This window comes from Olea europaea, chromosome 8 (genome assembly GCF_002742605.1).
Source record: "Olea europaea var. sylvestris chromosome 8, O_europaea_v1, whole genome shotgun sequence".
Lineage (NCBI taxonomy): Eukaryota > Viridiplantae > Streptophyta > Magnoliopsida > Lamiales > Oleaceae > Olea > Olea europaea.
In genome coordinates, this window is record NC_036244.1 from 20106395 (window position 1) to 20124850 (window position 18456).

Below are 18456 nucleotides of genomic sequence, written 5' to 3' on the forward strand. Positions count from 1 at the left end.
CACAACCAAACAAGGGCTAAATTTGGAGTCTATTTGGAAGTGATTTTTTCCCCTAAAAAATTGATTTTTTGATCATTATTTTACTATTTCAGCTGTCATATTTGACTTCTTTTCTCACAGTTGGATCCCACTTTTCTCCTAACGGTCAAAAAATCAATTTTTAAAATCTCAAACAAGCTCCTGAAAATAAAGTGGATGGAGTAAAAAATGATAATCACTTAGAGATCCCAAATTTATTGAAGGTGTCTTGTTTTACATTACGAGTTATGTGCATAGTTGTAAGTCTAGGTCATGCTTCACCGATAGGGTTTGGACTACTTGATATCTGTTATTTGATGTCAGATATTGATTGAGTCATGTAATTTTATGTTCCATTGTGATAACAAATTGGTTATACGCTAACATCAGTTGTCGTATCACATTAAGTGTCAGCGAGTTAGATCTGATATGTATCTCTTTATATCTCGTCAATAGTTCATGGACATTGACTACTGCAATTTGAAGAAGAAATTTAACCCAAAGAAAAGATCGATGTATAGGTCGAACAGAGTTTGTAGTCAAACCTTTTTCATACGTCCGGATTACAAGTAATTCTGCACCATGATTTTAAGAAATTTTTGTAAGATATATATCCTATCGCAGTAGCTGCATAATTCAACAAATTTCAAGGTCTATTCTATAGTCACAAAAGGTCTCCCAAGAAATAATAAAAACATGATTTAAGAATATGTATAAAAATAAATTATGTGAAAAAAAATAAATTTATTAAAATTTTATTAAATAAAATTCTGAAAAAACAGAAAATAAAATTTTTGAACTTTTAAAAAAATTGTAAAAAACTATAAATATAAATAGTTCAAACTCTATTGATTATTTAATAAAAATGCTAAAAATTATATTTAATAAATGAAGATAAAAGTTTTTAAAAAGTTCAATTTTTTATTTTTTAGTTGTTTCCTATGTTTTGTCAACATAATTTATTACTTATTTTTATTTTACTATTATAACGAAAAAAAATATTGTAGGATTCATCAATTTTAAAATGTATATATTATTTAATAATATATTAACATAAAATTATTTTATTTTACTTAGCAATCTAATTTAATAGAATAAAATGTCATAAATTTTTTTTTTCCAAAATTTCGAATTAAATGTATTTTTTAGTAAACGTTTTTTTTTTAGAATGAAAAATTAAATATGTTTTCAACAATTTTAAAATAGACTTTTAAAGTAGAAACCTTAAATAAAGTCAAAGTTCAAAATTGAAATGCAAACCAAATGGTCCTTAAATATTGTCCTGACCAAAAATTTAAATAAAATAAAGCTTGGGGACTGGTTGGTGGAAAATTGTTATTATATTTTCTGTATTCCTTTTCCCCTCTTGTTCGAAGTTTGGACTCCTGAGAGGTACGATCTCTTACTGGATTTCAATCCCCCCAACAATTTTACTTCTTAGAATCCTCGTGCCTATGTATATATTTTCCTTCAATCAATTATTGAATATTAATTTTGTCTCTTAATCGTACTTTCTGAGCTACTATAAACAAAACCAATCAAAACCCCTGACCATAATTGTTTTGCGCCCCTGTTGTTTCCATAATTCTAGAATTGTTGATCTAGAGTTGTAAAAAAAGGATCTTTATAACGAAAACTTTGTATTGTGTGAGAATTTGTGGGTGTATATATATAATATTTAATTAATGGCGAATGCGGATGAGGATGATGCTGTTTTGAGCGATGTTGAGGCCGATGATCCGGTGCCTATTGATATAAAAATCCCTTTGCCGGAAGCTGTTTCGGTGGAGAGATTCCAGGACGTTCTTGCGGAGCTTGACCGGGAGAGGATAGCCCGTCAGGCCGTGGAGAACTCCAAGAATGACCTTCAGGTTCAGTTTAATAGGCTTAAAGTGCTTTGCCACGAGGCGATCAAGAAGCGCGATGAGAGCTCGAGACAGCGTGATGAAGCATTGAGGGATAAGGAGGAGATGTTGGGGAAATTGGAGAAGGTTTCTGGGGAGTTGAGTGAGGAAATCAAGTTAAAAGATGAGGCCCTGAGGCAAAGGGAAGAGGTTTTACTACAGTTAGAGGAGTTGGGGAAAGCAAGGGAGTTGTCCCGAGTTGAAATGGAGACAGGATCATCAATGTTAGTTAGTGGAATTGAGAAAATATCAAAGAAAGTTAGTAGTTTTAAGGATTTTGGAGTAAATGGATTGCCGAGGTCAAATCAATACACAGGACTTCCAGCAGTGGCATATGGTGTAATTAAGAGGACGAATGAGATTGTGGAAGAGCTTTTGAGGCAGAATGAGTTGAATGTGAAGTCCAGGAACGAGGCTAGGGAGTTAATGGAGCAGAGGAATTATGAGATTGCCATTGAAATTTCTCAGCTTGAGGCAACCATTAGTGGGTTGAGAGAGGAGGTGGGGAAGAAAAGTGAGGAAATTGAGAGCTTAAAGAAGTCTGTGGATGAGAAAAAGGGGCAGGTAGCTGAATTGGAAAGTGAGTTTTTGGAGAAGCAGGAGGCATTGGATAATGAAGTGGCGAGGCTGAGGCTGTTGGTGAGCGATTACGAGTCAAAGATTGAGTCACAAAGGCCGTTGTTGGTAGATCAATTGAATTATGTATCAAGAATTCATGAAAAGATGTTTGATATTATGAAGATTGTTGATGCTAATAAATCCTCTGAGTTGTCTGAATCGTTATTCCTCGCAGGAGAAACAGATATAGAGGAAAATATTAGGGCGTCCTTGGCAGGAATTGAGTCTATATATGAATTGAGTAAAATTGTCGTTGAGAAAACAAGGGATTTGATGGAACAGAGGAGTCGTGAAGTGACAAGTCTAAATGAGACGGTTTCTCAATTAGTAAAGGAGAAAGAACAAATTGGCTCTTTATTGAGAAGTGCTTTGTCAAGAAGAACGTCAGTGGACTTGTCATCAAAAACAAATGAATTGTTTAAAGTTGCGGAGAATGGATTAAGAGAGGCTGGGATAGATTATAACTTCAGCAAACATCTTGGAGAGAGGAAGTTTCAAGATTCTAAGGATATATCGGTTGGTGGGGAAACAGAAAAAGATGAAGTTTATGCTCTTGTAAGTATGTTTTTAAGTGTTAGTTTCATGATGAACTCTCATTCTTGTAAGTATATTTTGTAGTGTTAGTTTCATGATGAATTTTCATTCTTCTTTTTCCTCTTATAATTCACCATTCTTAATGCAGGCTAGTGCACTGGAGGATATCATTAAACAGTCTCAGCTTGAGATCATTGAGCTAAAGCATTCTGTGGAGGAACTCAGGTAACCTATTTTAGATATGTATTTTTGTTATTTTATTTGTAATTTGACTTTTCTGCAAATATCATAACATATAAATGTTCGCCTTAGGTGGCCCCTGATCTGTCTATACCAAGGTCGAAGTCCTAGCAACATGGCAAATTTGGCTATTATCAATTCCTCCTTTCTCAGATGATAGAATAAAATAGGACATAATGCACTGATCATTAATCGAGAGTAAAATAAATTATCAATGTATCAAGATACTTTCTAAGAATGTATGTGACATAGAATGGAATGTGTGACGCCTATACCTCATTTGTCTGTATCATCTAAAAACACGCAAACACTCGACATGTAAATATGATGCACACAGCACAATTTCATTCTATTTTGAAAATTTCTAACAATGTGATATCACTGATACCATTATGTTCATCGAATATCAACAGTAGCCAAACTAACACTTGGTAACTTGATTCTGCTACGTTCAATTTCAAAAGCTGTGATATTACTAATATAGTTATGTTTGTGTCATCTCAAATGTAGGCAACCAATTATTGACATCTTGATTTCTTGATAATAACAATATTTTGAAATGGCCTGTGACGATTTGTTATACACAAGGAACTTGTTTACATGAGAAAAACATTGACCTGAGCTATTATAACGCGGGTAATTTTCATGCTACAATATAATACTGGAGCTTAAATTTTTTAGTTACTTTTGCTAAGATATTGTAGGAACTCTAGCATTTTCTTTGGACCTTATTTTCTCATCTATCATTTTAGTGAATTTATTGGTTGATGATTTTCGTATAATATTTTTTTCCGTTACAGTTTAACAGCTTAAAGATATCGAATTTTCTTATTCATGTATTTGGTTTTTCTTACTGTATTAATATTAAGATTTACATTTTTCCTTTTAATTTCTTTTCTAGAAATTTGAGTTCGTCTACACAGCCCTTTTTAAGGTTTTCTCCTTAGTTTTCCTTTAAAAACTTATAAGTTTACATGAATTATATTTTATACTTCTTGGCTCTTGCACTTCTGTCTGCACCAATATTAGCTTAGAAAAAAAATAAAAATTGCTTTTTAGTAATTTTTCATTACAACTTGATGAACTCGTAAACGAGAAAGAATCATTAGTTTATGGCGTGACTCGAGAAGGGAAAACTTGAGAAGGCAGTCGTGTAACTTTGAGTACAATGTAGGATGGTTCTGCATACTGGGTGTTCTCAGAGCAAACTAATATTGACATTTATGAAAGATGACGTGTAGATTGAGACTTTCCACCTGTTTAAGAAGTGTATCTGGAGACTCTCTGGTCTTACTTTTAATGAAGATTCTACGCAGTTTTGGACTAAGTTCCTATCAGTGGTATTGCTACTGAAGAAAAATAACTATATATCTAGCCTAATACCAGCCATAAGTTTGCTGAAGTCATTGAAAAATCATCGCCAATGTTTGATGCTTGTCCAAATTCCTTAGGATCTGCCACTGAGTTTTCTGCCTTAGGTCTTTTAAGTGCTCAGATAATTTTTAGATGTGAAATGTTGTTAGGAATCTGAAATAATAGATCTATTAGTGGGATATAGAAAAGATGTATGACCCTATTTAGAAAATTTTGAGCACACATAAACCTTCTGCAAGGAATGAATTCCTGAAGCAAATTCATACAGCCAAATTTGTTGCAGGTGAAACTACACGTTGATTGTTTAGTGGGAAGCTAAAACTCTGGTACGAGTTCTTCTCCGACACAAGGAAATTAGATTCAATAAGTACTTGTTTAAATGAGGAAAAAATAATAGGAGCTATTGCAGCACAATTCATCACTTTAGCAGACAAGTTTGGAACTTGGGATTAGTAGAATCCACTTGTTTAAATGAGGAAAAAATAATAGGAGCTATTGCAGCACAATTCATCACTTTAGCAGACAAGTTTGGAACTTGGGATTAGTAGAATCGAAATATTGTTTCTGTGAATTATATATTCAGTTTTCCAAACCTTGATTATCAATAAGCAAACCTTTTAACTTCTCCGTTCTTTAAAAAAAATAATAAAAATAAAAAATTGGCTTTGCTGAATTAGTTTTTTTTTTCACGGTTGTTTCCCCTTGGTGTTCATGTAAACTAAGTAATCCACGTGGATTGAAGCCAATTTTCCTACCATCATACTTCCCCCTGTATCATGTAGCCTAATTTAATTGACTATTTATTTGTATGATAAGATATGAATGAATATCAACTACGGTGAATTTGTTGATTTACTTCGTTTCTTTTTGTATCATTTCCCCTTCGATATGGCAGTTTTATGTAATTTCTAATCATTAATATGTCTATGTACTAATTTAAGGGCAGAGTCAAGTTTTTTCAAGGAGCATGTGGACGCTCTGTCCAAGGAGCTCAACCAATGGAAACAACGCGTAGAAGAGCTTCAAGAGAAGGAGAAAGTAGCAAACGAAAATGTAATTTATCATTACTGTCCTTGAAAGATATCAACAAAACTAAATTCCAATATTTGATTCTCTCTCCTGTATGATTGTTTAACAATTTATAGGACTCGTGATTGATTCCTTGTCCATTATGCATGTATCATTCTCAATTCTGATATTTGAAAAATCTTAACTAGGTTGAAGGTCTTATGATGGATATTGCTGCTGCTGAAGAAGAAATTACACGGTGGAAGATGGCAGCTCAACAAGAAGCTGCGGCAGGGAAAGCAATCGAACAAGAGTATTTTGCACAGGTATAGTTAAGAAAGGAAGACTCAACTTTGCTTTTCTGATTTCTCATCCCTGGTTATTTTAGTGAACTTGATGGGGTTTACGATATCTCATGCTTTCAGTGAATGAAATCTTGAATGAACTTTGTGTGCCCAAAGATAAGCTAGAATAATTTCGGTTTGGTTTCAGCAAGCAAAATTTTCAAGTGCATGTTTAGCGAAGCTTATAATTTTTTTAAGCTAGTAAAGCATACTTTTTTATCCACACATTTTGTAGGATCCACTACTTATTATCCACTTATTATTCACATATTTTATATGATCCACAACTTATAAGTACTATTAAACAAGCACATATTGCGAAATTGTAGCTTCTCCGTTATGACCATATTTATTAAGCCCACAGTTTCTGAAGAGTTCTACGTAATGAGTTCTTACTGAACTTTTATGTTCCGTCTTTTATTATTCATGTTCTTAGCCATGATTTCCATTACTCTAAGAATGGAAAAATAAGACTCCATCTTGTGTATGTGCTTATGCAGTTGGAAGCCGTGCGACAGGAACTCGAGGAGGCAAAAAAGGCTGTGATTGAATGGGAGAAAAAGCTGAAATTCAAAGAAGAAACAGCAGTGGCAGCCATGGCAGCAAGAGATGCTGCTGAGAAATCATTAAAATTGGCAGATATGAGGGCGTCTAGGCTGAGAGACAGAGTCGAAGAGCTGACTCATCAACTCGAAGTGCTAGACTCCCAAGAAACCTCAAGAACGGGCCTAACTCGACCAAGATATGTATGTTGGCCATGGCAATGGCTCGGCTTGGATTTTGTCGGCTCACGTCCTTCTGCAACACCACAAGAAAGTGCAAATGAAATGGAACTTTCTGAACCCCTTCTTTGATTATCTTTCGCTTAATGATTTTTCCTTCCTCTCTTTGTATTTTTTTGTGAAACTTGAAAATTGGGACAGTTTAGTTTATAGCATATTGGTTCTTCAAAGGTTATTAGTATTAGTTGTACTTTACTACGAGCCATGAAAAATGAAATCTTCTCGATTCAAGGTACAATACAGAGGCAGATTTAAGGATTGTTTGTATGCAAAAGCGTGTCTATTTTCTGAAGATTATTCCAAAAGTTTTCAACTTTTAGAATAACCTCTTGCCTAATTTATCTCTCGCCTATCTTTTTTGACTTACAATTAAATACCAAATATGATGGGTACAGCTCCATTTCCTAAGAAGCTGGCTCCAAGTGGGTGGGAGTGGGGCGGCAGAGCAAAAGTTGTGAATTGTGGAAAGTGTGAGCCCACTTCTTCTTGTCCATGAATAATAGAAAGTACAGTCATTAATGGTCAATTTACAACCCTGGTCTGTTGGAAATAGGTTTGTTGATGTTGAAATCCATGTGAGAAGTTACTTTTCGAGTGTTAGTCGAACATTTGCAAAATAGATGGACCAGTCAACTCGTGTAGTTATTATACAACGAGAAAAAGTATTTAATTAGATTCTAATAATATCACGGGTTTTAACCTTTATCGTGTAAGATTGTGTACTTGAGTTCACGAACACTTTATATATACTATCTACAATGTGTTGGTGGGTCAGTGAAATCACTACCTTAAGCTTTCATGTTGATAAACTTCTTTTGGAATGGAATATGTATAGTTTTGCGTTTCTAACACATTTTTGTTATGAGATCAATAATGTTCTGTACGTGTGAATTTGTAAAATTGATTTCTTGAGGCATAAGTTCACTTTATTACTTGATTCACTCGAAATTAACTTTTATGCTCAATTAAACTTGACTAAATTGAACCCACCAAGGTTAGAACTTCAAAACCTACTAGCAAACTCATTTTCTATTCCCCCAACTTTGCGACATCTCTTCCTTTGCTATCAAGTCCTTATTTGATTTAAATTTTTTAATCATTTTTTCTTCAAACTCATTTTTAATCACATATTCTCTCAATAAATAATTTTACAAAGGATCTATAACTATTTTTACTTTTAATTACACATTCTCTAAAAGAATATTTTCACAAAAACTCACTTCTCAAACATCAAAATCAAAATGAAACAAACTCCAATTCTTAAACTCTAAATTAATAGAAAGATATAACCAAATATGATAATTTTCTATTTGGTTGGCAGTTTCTCTTTGACTCGAAAAGCCTCTAATTTTGATTTGATTTCATTTTTAAAAAATATTTTTCTCAATCGTAGCGACCATCTTGGAGTGGAAAAGAAATATATAAAATGAGTTAAAAGAATGAAGATCACCCAACTTTGAGCAAAATTTCATTTTTACCATTCAAAAAACTTTTTATCTAAAATCATCATAAGGTAACAAAATTTAACTTCCTTCGAGTCCTTTCCTCATGGAAAACATATTTTGTTTACGTCAAATCCTCCTTGTGACATTAATTTGGTTCGAGACAAATGTAAATTCAAAGTTTTTTATGTGAAGTTCGTGTTGTTAAAGACAATTATTGCTAAATTGGACATCCAACGTAAGAAAATTCGTCTAAAAAGTAAAAAGTAAAACATTAATTTTTGTGACAACGTCCTTTAAATCAAAAGAAAATACGTAACTAAGAAGGGTGTGTTTAATTGGGACTTTTGAAGGCTTTGATGGACTTTTTAAGTGGTGATTTTTGTGGATTTCGTGAATATTTCAAAGATTTGTATGGAATTATTGGAAGTTTTTCGTAAACTTCTAAGGATTTTCATTTTAAAATTTTTATAGATTTTTGTGGAATTTAAAAGACTTTTGAAAACTTTCATTTGAAATAGAATTCACATGGATTTGGTATGATATTCTCACGTACGAGGTGTTAGTTCCCATAATTCTCCTTTTCTTTTCCCATAATTCATATATATATATGATTCAATATTATTAGTATAGTATACTTTTAAAAATAAATATATTTAAATTTAATTATAAATTTTTATAATTTAATAAAGAAATATATATTTTTCACAAAAAATGAATGAAAAAAGAGAAAAAAAAGTTATAAAAATCTAATTTAATTTTTTCATATAAAATAGAGATAAATAATAAGAAAGAAAAATAAAAATAAATGGAATATAATAAATAGAAAAAAATTAATTTTTTCATATAAAATAGAGATAAATAAAAAGAAAGAAAAATAAAAATAAATGGAATATAATAAATAGAAAAAAATTAATTTTAATTATACACGTACATAAAGATTAAATGAAAGAAAGATTGAAAAAAAAAGTTTTTTTTTCTTTTTTGGTTTTTTTTTTTGTGAAAGTCTTCCAAAATCTCATGATTGATGAGAGACAAATTTTAAAATATTATATGAGTAGTTTTTGTTTAAAAGTTAGTACTCCAAAAACTTTTATAAAAGTCTCCAGAAATCATTAAATTTAAATATCCCAAGATTTATAAAAATTTTAATTGAATACAATGTAATTTTTACAGACATTTTAAAAGCTTCAATTGAATATACCATGACTTTTAAAGAATCTCAAAAAATTTTAATTAAATACCGTAAATTTTTTAAATTCCAAAAAATTATTAAAAGTCCCAATTGAATACAACCCATAAAATGAAACTTCTCATAATTGGGTGACCTTTACAGTATATTAATTGGTCATCCCAATGACGTGGCAAGTTTGACAAATTCTTGTTCCATATCTATGAAATTGCCAACTTGTTCTTTTCAAATTTGTTCCTGGCTTACCTGCGAGGCTATGACTCTCTCTCCTCTCTCTCTAAACATTCATATGACCCTTTGAACGTGTATTCTGTTGTATGTATTGATCATTCATACATAATCACAAGAATAATCAAATGACTGCTGCAATTGCCCAGCAATCAATAAACAATTTCGTGTAAGTATTTCTTTTTTCTCTCATTGAAAATCTTGAAATAGTTGAATTGAATTTTCCATGCACTTCTTCTATTATTCTTAGTTCTATACGTGGAAAATATGCCCCCATGATAGCTATATTTTTATGGGAGTTTACTCAGTCATATTTGCGCTTTATTCTTACTTTCATTATGTAAAGAGGGAATTTTTTACAGGCTGCAGTCAAGGGTTTTAGGTAAGAATATAGCAGCAATATTTGGATTGTAATTATATATTTGATTGTTTCCTTGAGCTTTCCTTGAAGAATCCTCACCTGGGTATCATTAAATTTTGAATTTTCTTTGAAAAAAATTTAGTTTTGAAGTTTAATCGTTAGAATTTTGATGTTTTGGTATTTTCTGAGAGGGGTTATTATTTAGGTTCTTAAATTTCAGTTGAAGTTTCTCGTTTTGATATGAATTTTCACTTTTGAAGTTTATATGGGGTTTCTTGAAAAAATCCTCAAATGGATTTAATTGGTTTTACAGGGTTGGAGTTTAACTTTCGATATGTTTAAGGAAGAGGATAATGATGAGCCATCGAGCGGTAGTAGGAAAACATACTCACGATCGGTTTCATGGAGTGATCGATCGCCAAGGAAGTCGAATTATAGGCCACAATGGAATAGCAAGGCTCGGGCTTGTTTGCCGCCCCTTCATCCTCTGTCAATCACAAGACCGAGCATTGAGGAATGGCCAAGAGCTGGCTTGGACGACCTTGGCATATGCCCAAACCCTCAACTCCAGGTGCAATGCTTGGATTGATGACACCCCGTGAAAATATGAGTTTGGATCAACCTCCTAGAGAATTTGAATTCAAGATAGACAAGCTCGCTTCCTTTAATACGGAATGCTCTAGGATTTTGGACCATATATATTTGGGAAGTGATTCTATTGCAAAGAGTCATGAAATTCTCCAACAGAATGGAATTACCCATGTGTTGAACTGTGTGGGGTTTGTTTGTCCTGAATATTTCAAGAATGAGCTCGTGTACAAGACACTTTGGCTTCGGGACAGCCCCTCAGAGGATATTACAAGTATTCTTTATGATGTGTTTGATTATTTTGAAGATGTTCGAGAACAAGGTGGTCGTGTTCTTGTTCATTGTTGCCAGGGGGTGTCTCGATCAACCTCTTTGGTCATTGCGTATCTTATGTGGAAAGAGGGACAGAGCTTTGAGGATGCATTCCAGCATGTTAAGGCAGCCCGAGGAGTGACCAAACCTAATATGGGATTTGCTTGCCAACTTTTGCTGTGCCAGAAACGGGTACATGCTCAGCCTGCAAGCCCCACTTCTGTACTTAGGATGTATCGAATGGCACCCCACTCCCCGTACGACCCCCTTCATCTTGTGCCAAAAATGTTGATTGATCCGGGTGTAAACAGACTCGATTCTCGTGGGGCATTCATTATTCACAATCCTTCTGCTATATTTGTCTGGACAGGAAAGCATTGCTTCTCAGTGATGTCGGATAATGCAGCTGCAGCTGCCTGTCAAGTTATTCGTTATGAAAGGGCCCAGGATCCCATAAAAAACATCAAAGAAGGTGAAGAGACTTCTGAATTGTGGGATGCTTTCTTCTATGAGAAACAGTCAGAAGATGAGTCATCTCTCAGGGCTGACACTCTTGCTTCTTCCTCTCATCAGTGTAATGGTAAGAGGAAGGTCGATGAATATGATGTGGATTTCGAGATCTTCAAGAAAGCACTTTCCGGTGGGGTTGTTCCGCCTTTTCCATTATCGGGGACCGAATCTGAGACATGTCTTCCAGCAAGAGAAAATGGCTGGAGCAGATTGAGAAGGAAGTTTTCCAGTGGTGTTGTGAAAGAATTTATATCCTCGTCTAGATTGAACTACAACACGACCCAAACATGTGATGACCTGGATATGATAGAATCTTGTAAAGATGTTGAAGACTGTGTTGCTCCTGCTGATCTTTCAATGCCTTCCAGTCCTCAGTGCGACTCACCGGACTCCTTTGCCTCTTATGCAACAAGTAGCCTGGGTTGGATGAAGACTAACTTTAAAGAAGTGGAATGCTCGGCTTGTCCTACAGATACGTCTTTGTCACCATCACCTTCATTCAGTTCACTGGATTCTTTTACTTCATTTCTTGTTAATAAACAGATGTCCAGTTCAACATCTCCATCACTTTCACCTTCAACCTCTGATTATTCGAGTTCATTTACCTTCTCACCCTCATCATCTAACTGGTCCGACTTATCATATTTCTCAACTCTGCCATCACCTTCTGGATTTCAATATAAAACTCACGATCTTGATAAGGGTGGTTCTACTGAGGAAAGTGAATGTTTACTTCATAAAGCAACTTCTCCTCCAGTGGAGGAGGCATTTTTGGCTGGTTGGACTTCGAGAGCAACAGGCAGTTGTTCATCTTGTAAAGAACCTTCACTATCCCTTGCAGAACGTAGAGGGAACATTTGTCCTCCCCGCATGATGTTGCCCACTGTTGATGAGGTATCTCAGATTCCAGAAAACTCTTCGAACTCTCTTCCTTGCATAGAAGATGATATAATGAGGGACGTCGAATGCAGCACCTCGAGACACAATGATTCTTTTGAGATGGACAGAGAAGAGCCAATGCCAGATTCTAACGAATTTGCCAGTGACAATGATCTCCTAAGTCAATTACAAGATGATAAAGAGTACAACACATTTGATCTGATGTCAAATGATATGACCAATAGAATAGCACAACCAACTGACTTATTATTCTACCAGTGGCCTTCGATGGATAAAATGGACACACATTGTGTCATCTTAGATTCTAGATCCATTTACATCATTCTTGTGCCCTCAGTGAGTTCCGAGGGGGAAAATGCCAATATTTTATACATGTGGGTAGGGCATGAAGTATCGCAGAATGGAGGACATGATCAGTCGATTGATGACGGAAAATGCAAAAATAGTCCTGCACATTTGGAGAACGTTTGTCGTAGTTTTCTTGCCGAGAAGGGTTTTGACAGAAATGCTCAAATTAAGGTACATACACGACCTCTATATTTGAATGATACTATGAACAATGCTACTTCTATATAATAGAGTTACATAATAGTTTACATACAAATAAGGTGTTAAAAGAGAGATGAGAAGTTCTTTTTTTTTTAATAATTTGGTTGAAGAAATTCTTACATAATCATATCTTACCACATCATATGTATATAAACTATTATGTACATGTAAGACAACCAATGATACTATATACAATTGATTTTGTTGCAGTCATGTTTAAGTTTAGATACAACTGTATTTATGAGAATTATACTATTGGATATGTGATTGATTGTAAGTCATAAAAAAGTAGTGTTTAGGAGAATGGTTAGGGGATGAAAATATCCAAGGCATTAGGTGAAAGCGTGAAAATGAGAGCGTCAGACTATAGGCTTGAAGAAGCTTTTGAGGCAGAATGAGTTGAATGTGAAGTCCAGGAACGAGGCTAGGGAGTTAATGGAGCAGAGGAATTATGAGATTGCCATTGAAATTTCTCAGCTTGAGGCAACCATTAGTGGGTTGAGAGAGGAGGTGGGGAAGAAAAGTGAGGAAATTGAGAGCTTAAAGAAGTCTGTGGATGAGAAAAAGGGGCAGGTAGCTGAATTGGAAAGTGAGTTTTTGGAGAAGCAGGAGGCATTGGATAATGAAGTGGCGAGGCTGAGGCTGTTGGTGAGCGATTACGAGTCAAAGATTGAGTCACAAAGGCCGTTGTTGGTAGATCAATTGAATTATGTATCAAGAATTCATGAAAAGATGTTTGATATTATGAAGATTGTTGATGCTAATAAATCCTCTGAGTTGTCTGAATCGTTATTCCTCGCAGGAGAAACAGATATAGAGGAAAATATTAGGGCGTCCTTGGCAGGAATTGAGTCTATATATGAATTGAGTAAAATTGTCGTTGAGAAAACAAGGGATTTGATGGAACAGAGGAGTCGTGAAGTGACAAGTCTAAATGAGACGGTTTCTCAATTAGTAAAGGAGAAAGAACAAATTGGCTCTTTATTGAGAAGTGCTTTGTCAAGAAGAACGTCAGTGGACTTGTCATCAAAAACAAATGAATTGTTTAAAGTTGCGGAGAATGGATTAAGAGAGGCTGGGATAGATTATAACTTCAGCAAACATCTTGGAGAGAGGAAGTTTCAAGATTCTAAGGATATATCGGTTGGTGGGGAAACAGAAAAAGATGAAGTTTATGCTCTTGTAAGTATGTTTTTAAGTGTTAGTTTCATGATGAACTCTCATTCTTGTAAGTATATTTTGTAGTGTTAGTTTCATGATGAATTTTCATTCTTCTTTTTCCTCTTATAATTCACCATTCTTAATGCAGGCTAGTGCACTGGAGGATATCATTAAACAGTCTCAGCTTGAGATCATTGAGCTAAAGCATTCTGTGGAGGAACTCAGGTAACCTATTTTAGATATGTATTTTTGTTATTTTATTTGTAATTTGACTTTTCTGCAAATATCATAACATATAAATGTTCGCCTTAGGTGGCCCCTGATCTGTCTATACCAAGGTCGAAGTCCTAGCAACATGGCAAATTTGGCTATTATCAATTCCTCCTTTCTCAGATGATAGAATAAAATAGGACATAATGCACTGATCATTAATCGAGAGTAAAATAAATTATCAATGTATCAAGATACTTTCTAAGAATGTATGTGACATAGAATGGAATGTGTGACGCCTATACCTCATTTGTCTGTATCATCTAAAAACACGCAAACACTCGACATGTAAATATGATGCACACAGCACAATTTCATTCTATTTTGAAAATTTCTAACAATGTGATATCACTGATACCATTATGTTCATCGAATATCAACAGTAGCCAAACTAACACTTGGTAACTTGATTCTGCTACGTTCAATTTCAAAAGCTGTGATATTACTAATATAGTTATGTTTGTGTCATCTCAAATGTAGGCAACCAATTATTGACATCTTGATTTCTTGATAATAACAATATTTTGAAATGGCCTGTGACGATTTGTTATACACAAGGAACTTGTTTACATGAGAAAAACATTGACCTGAGCTATTATAACGCGGGTAATTTTCATGCTACAATATAATACTGGAGCTTAAATTTTTTAGTTACTTTTGCTAAGATATTGTAGGAACTCTAGCATTTTCTTTGGACCTTATTTTCTCATCTATCATTTTAGTGAATTTATTGGTTGATGATTTTCGTATAATATTTTTTTCCGTTACAGTTTAACAGCTTAAAGATATCGAATTTTCTTATTCATGTATTTGGTTTTTCTTACTGTATTAATATTAAGATTTACATTTTTCCTTTTAATTTCTTTTCTAGAAATTTGAGTTCGTCTACACAGCCCTTTTTAAGGTTTTCTCCTTAGTTTTCCTTTAAAAACTTATAAGTTTACATGAATTATATTTTATACTTCTTGGCTCTTGCACTTCTGTCTGCACCAATATTAGCTTAGAAAAAAAATAAAAATTGCTTTTTAGTAATTTTTCATTACAACTTGATGAACTCGTAAACGAGAAAGAATCATTAGTTTATGGCGTGACTCGAGAAGGGAAAACTTGAGAAGGCAGTCGTGTAACTTTGAGTACAATGTAGGATGGTTCTGCATACTGGGTGTTCTCAGAGCAAACTAATATTGACATTTATGAAAGATGACGTGTAGATTGAGACTTTCCACCTGTTTAAGAAGTGTATCTGGAGACTCTCTGGTCTTACTTTTAATGAAGATTCTACGCAGTTTTGGACTAAGTTCCTATCAGTGGTATTGCTACTGAAGAAAAATAACTATATATCTAGCCTAATACCAGCCATAAGTTTGCTGAAGTCATTGAAAAATCATCGCCAATGTTTGATGCTTGTCCAAATTCCTTAGGATCTGCCACTGAGTTTTCTGCCTTAGGTCTTTTAAGTGCTCAGATAATTTTTAGATGTGAAATGTTGTTAGGAATCTGAAATAATAGATCTATTAGTGGGATATAGAAAAGATGTATGACCCTATTTAGAAAATTTTGAGCACACATAAACCTTCTGCAAGGAATGAATTCCTGAAGCAAATTCATACAGCCAAATTTGTTGCAGGTGAAACTACACGTTGATTGTTTAGTGGGAAGCTAAAACTCTGGTACGAGTTCTTCTCCGACACAAGGAAATTAGATTCAATAAGTACTTGTTTAAATGAGGAAAAAATAATAGGAGCTATTGCAGCACAATTCATCACTTTAGCAGACAAGTTTGGAACTTGGGATTAGTAGAATCCACTTGTTTAAATGAGGAAAAAATAATAGGAGCTATTGCAGCACAATTCATCACTTTAGCAGACAAGTTTGGAACTTGGGATTAGTAGAATCGAAATATTGTTTCTGTGAATTATATATTCAGTTTTCCAAACCTTGATTATCAATAAGCAAACCTTTTAACTTCTCCGTTCTTTAAAAAAAATAATAAAAATAAAAAATTGGCTTTGCTGAATTAGTTTTTTTTTTCACGGTTGTTTCCCCTTGGTGTTCATGTAAACTAAGTAATCCACGTGGATTGAAGCCAATTTTCCTACCATCATACTTCCCCCTGTATCATGTAGCCTAATTTAATTGACTATTTATTTGTATGATAAGATATGAATGAATATCAACTACGGTGAATTTGTTGATTTACTTCGTTTCTTTTTGTATCATTTCCCCTTCGATATGGCAGTTTTATGTAATTTCTAATCATTAATATGTCTATGTACTAATTTAAGGGCAGAGTCAAGTTTTTTCAAGGAGCATGTGGACGCTCTGTCCAAGGAGCTCAACCAATGGAAACAACGCGTAGAAGAGCTTCAAGAGAAGGAGAAAGTAGCAAACGAAAATGTAATTTATCATTACTGTCCTTGAAAGATATCAACAAAACTAAATTCCAATATTTGATTCTCTCTCCTGTATGATTGTTTAACAATTTATAGGACTCGTGATTGATTCCTTGTCCATTATGCATGTATCATTCTCAATTCTGATATTTGAAAAATCTTAACTAGGTTGAAGGTCTTATGATGGATATTGCTGCTGCTGAAGAAGAAATTACACGGTGGAAGATGGCAGCTCAACAAGAAGCTGCGGCAGGGAAAGCAATCGAACAAGAGTATTTTGCACAGGTATAGTTAAGAAAGGAAGACTCAACTTTGCTTTTCTGATTTCTCATCCCTGGTTATTTTAGTGAACTTGATGGGGTTTACGATATCTCATGCTTTCAGTGAATGAAATCTTGAATGAACTTTGTGTGCCCAAAGATAAGCTAGAATAATTTCGGTTTGGTTTCAGCAAGCAAAATTTTCAAGTGCATGTTTAGCGAAGCTTATAATTTTTTTAAGCTAGTAAAGCATACTTTTTTATCCACACATTTTGTAGGATCCACTACTTATTATCCACTTATTATTCACATATTTTATATGATCCACAACTTATAAGTACTATTAAACAAGCACATATTGCGAAATTGTAGCTTCTCCGTTATGACCATATTTATTAAGCCCACAGTTTCTGAAGAGTTCTACGTAATGAGTTCTTACTGAACTTTTATGTTCCGTCTTTTATTATTCATGTTCTTAGCCATGATTTCCATTACTCTAAGAATGGAAAAATAAGACTCCATCTTGTGTATGTGCTTATGCAGTTGGAAGCCGTGCGACAGGAACTCGAGGAGGCAAAAAAGGCTGTGATTGAATGGGAGAAAAAGCTGAAATTCAAAGAAGAAACAGCAGTGGCAGCCATGGCAGCAAGAGATGCTGCTGAGAAATCATTAAAATTGGCAGATATGAGGGCGTCTAGGCTGAGAGACAGAGTCGAAGAGCTGACTCATCAACTCGAAGTGCTAGACTCCCAAGAAACCTCAAGAACGGGCCTAACTCGACCAAGATATGTATGTTGGCCATGGCAATGGCTCGGCTTGGATTTTGTCGGCTCACGTCCTTCTGCAACACCACAAGAAAGTGCAAATGAAATGGAACTTTCTGAACCCCTTCTTTGATTATCTTTCGCTTAATGATTTTTCCTTCCTCTCTTTGTATTTTTTTGTGAAACTTGAAAATTGGGACAGTTTAGTTTATAGCATATTGGTTCTTCAAAGGTTATTAGTATTAGTTGTACTTTACTACGAGCCATGAAAAATGAAATCTTCTCGATTCAAGGTACAATACAGAGGCAGATTTAAGGATTGTTTGTATGCAAAAGCGTGTCTATTTTCTGAAGATTATTCCAAAAGTTTTCAACTTTTAGAATAACCTCTTGCCTAATTTATCTCTCGCCTATCTTTTTTGACTTACAATTAAATACCAAATATGATGGGTACAGCTCCATTTCCTAAGAAGCTGGCTCCAAGTGGGTGGGAGTGGGGCGGCAGAGCAAAAGTTGTGAATTGTGGAAAGTGTGAGCCCACTTCTTCTTGTCCATGAATAATAGAAAGTACAGTCATTAATGGTCAATTTACAACCCTGGTCTGTTGGAAATAGGTTTGTTGATGTTGAAATCCATGTGAGAAGTTACTTTTCGAGTGTTAGTCGAACATTTGCAAAATAGATGGACCAGTCAACTCGTGTAGT

The 18456-nt window shown here is 34.3% G+C and overlaps 1 protein-coding gene and 1 pseudogene across 2 annotated transcripts; both read left to right on the top strand.

The window, feature by feature from the left end:
- Window positions 1–1368: 1368 nt before the first annotated feature.
- Window positions 1369–18080, top strand: LOC111399139 (paramyosin-like). 2 transcript variants are annotated; one of them, XM_023026379.1, is made up of 6 exons: window positions 1369–2302; window positions 13294–14086; window positions 14214–14290; window positions 16621–16732; window positions 16897–17013; window positions 17532–18080. In XM_023026379.1, the coding sequence occupies exons 1-6, from the start codon at window positions 1704–1706 to the stop codon at window positions 17883–17885; spliced, it is 2052 nt and encodes a 683-aa protein (XP_022882147.1). In that variant the 5' UTR covers window positions 1369–1703; the 3' UTR covers window positions 17886–18080. The 2 variants fall into 2 exon arrangements, with proteins under 2 accessions (XP_022882147.1, XP_022882146.1); XM_023026378.1 differs by lacking the exons at window positions 13294–14086; window positions 14214–14290; window positions 16621–16732; window positions 16897–17013; window positions 17532–18080 and adding exons at window positions 3223–3299; window positions 5630–5741; window positions 5906–6022; window positions 6541–7089 and having other exon boundaries at window positions 1369–3095.
- LOC111399137 lies at window positions 9702–12978 on the top strand (annotated as a pseudogene).
- Window positions 18081–18456: the final 376 nt, after the last annotated feature.

What these genes read in the sequence shown, in the direction of transcription:
- LOC111399139 (XM_023026379.1), top strand. Translation starts at nt 1,704, where the DNA reads ATGGCGAATGCGGATGAGGATGATGCTGTTTTGAGCGATGTTGAGGCC. An exon ending in AAGATGAAGTTTATGCTCTT is followed by an intron (nt 14,087 to 14,213) that starts GTAAGTATGTTT and finishes TTCTTAATGCAG; the next exon opens with GCTAGTGCACTGGAGGATAT. An exon ending in CATTCTGTGGAGGAACTCAG is followed by an intron (nt 14,291 to 16,620) that starts GTAACCTATTTT and finishes TACTAATTTAAG; the next exon opens with GGCAGAGTCAAGTTTTTTCA.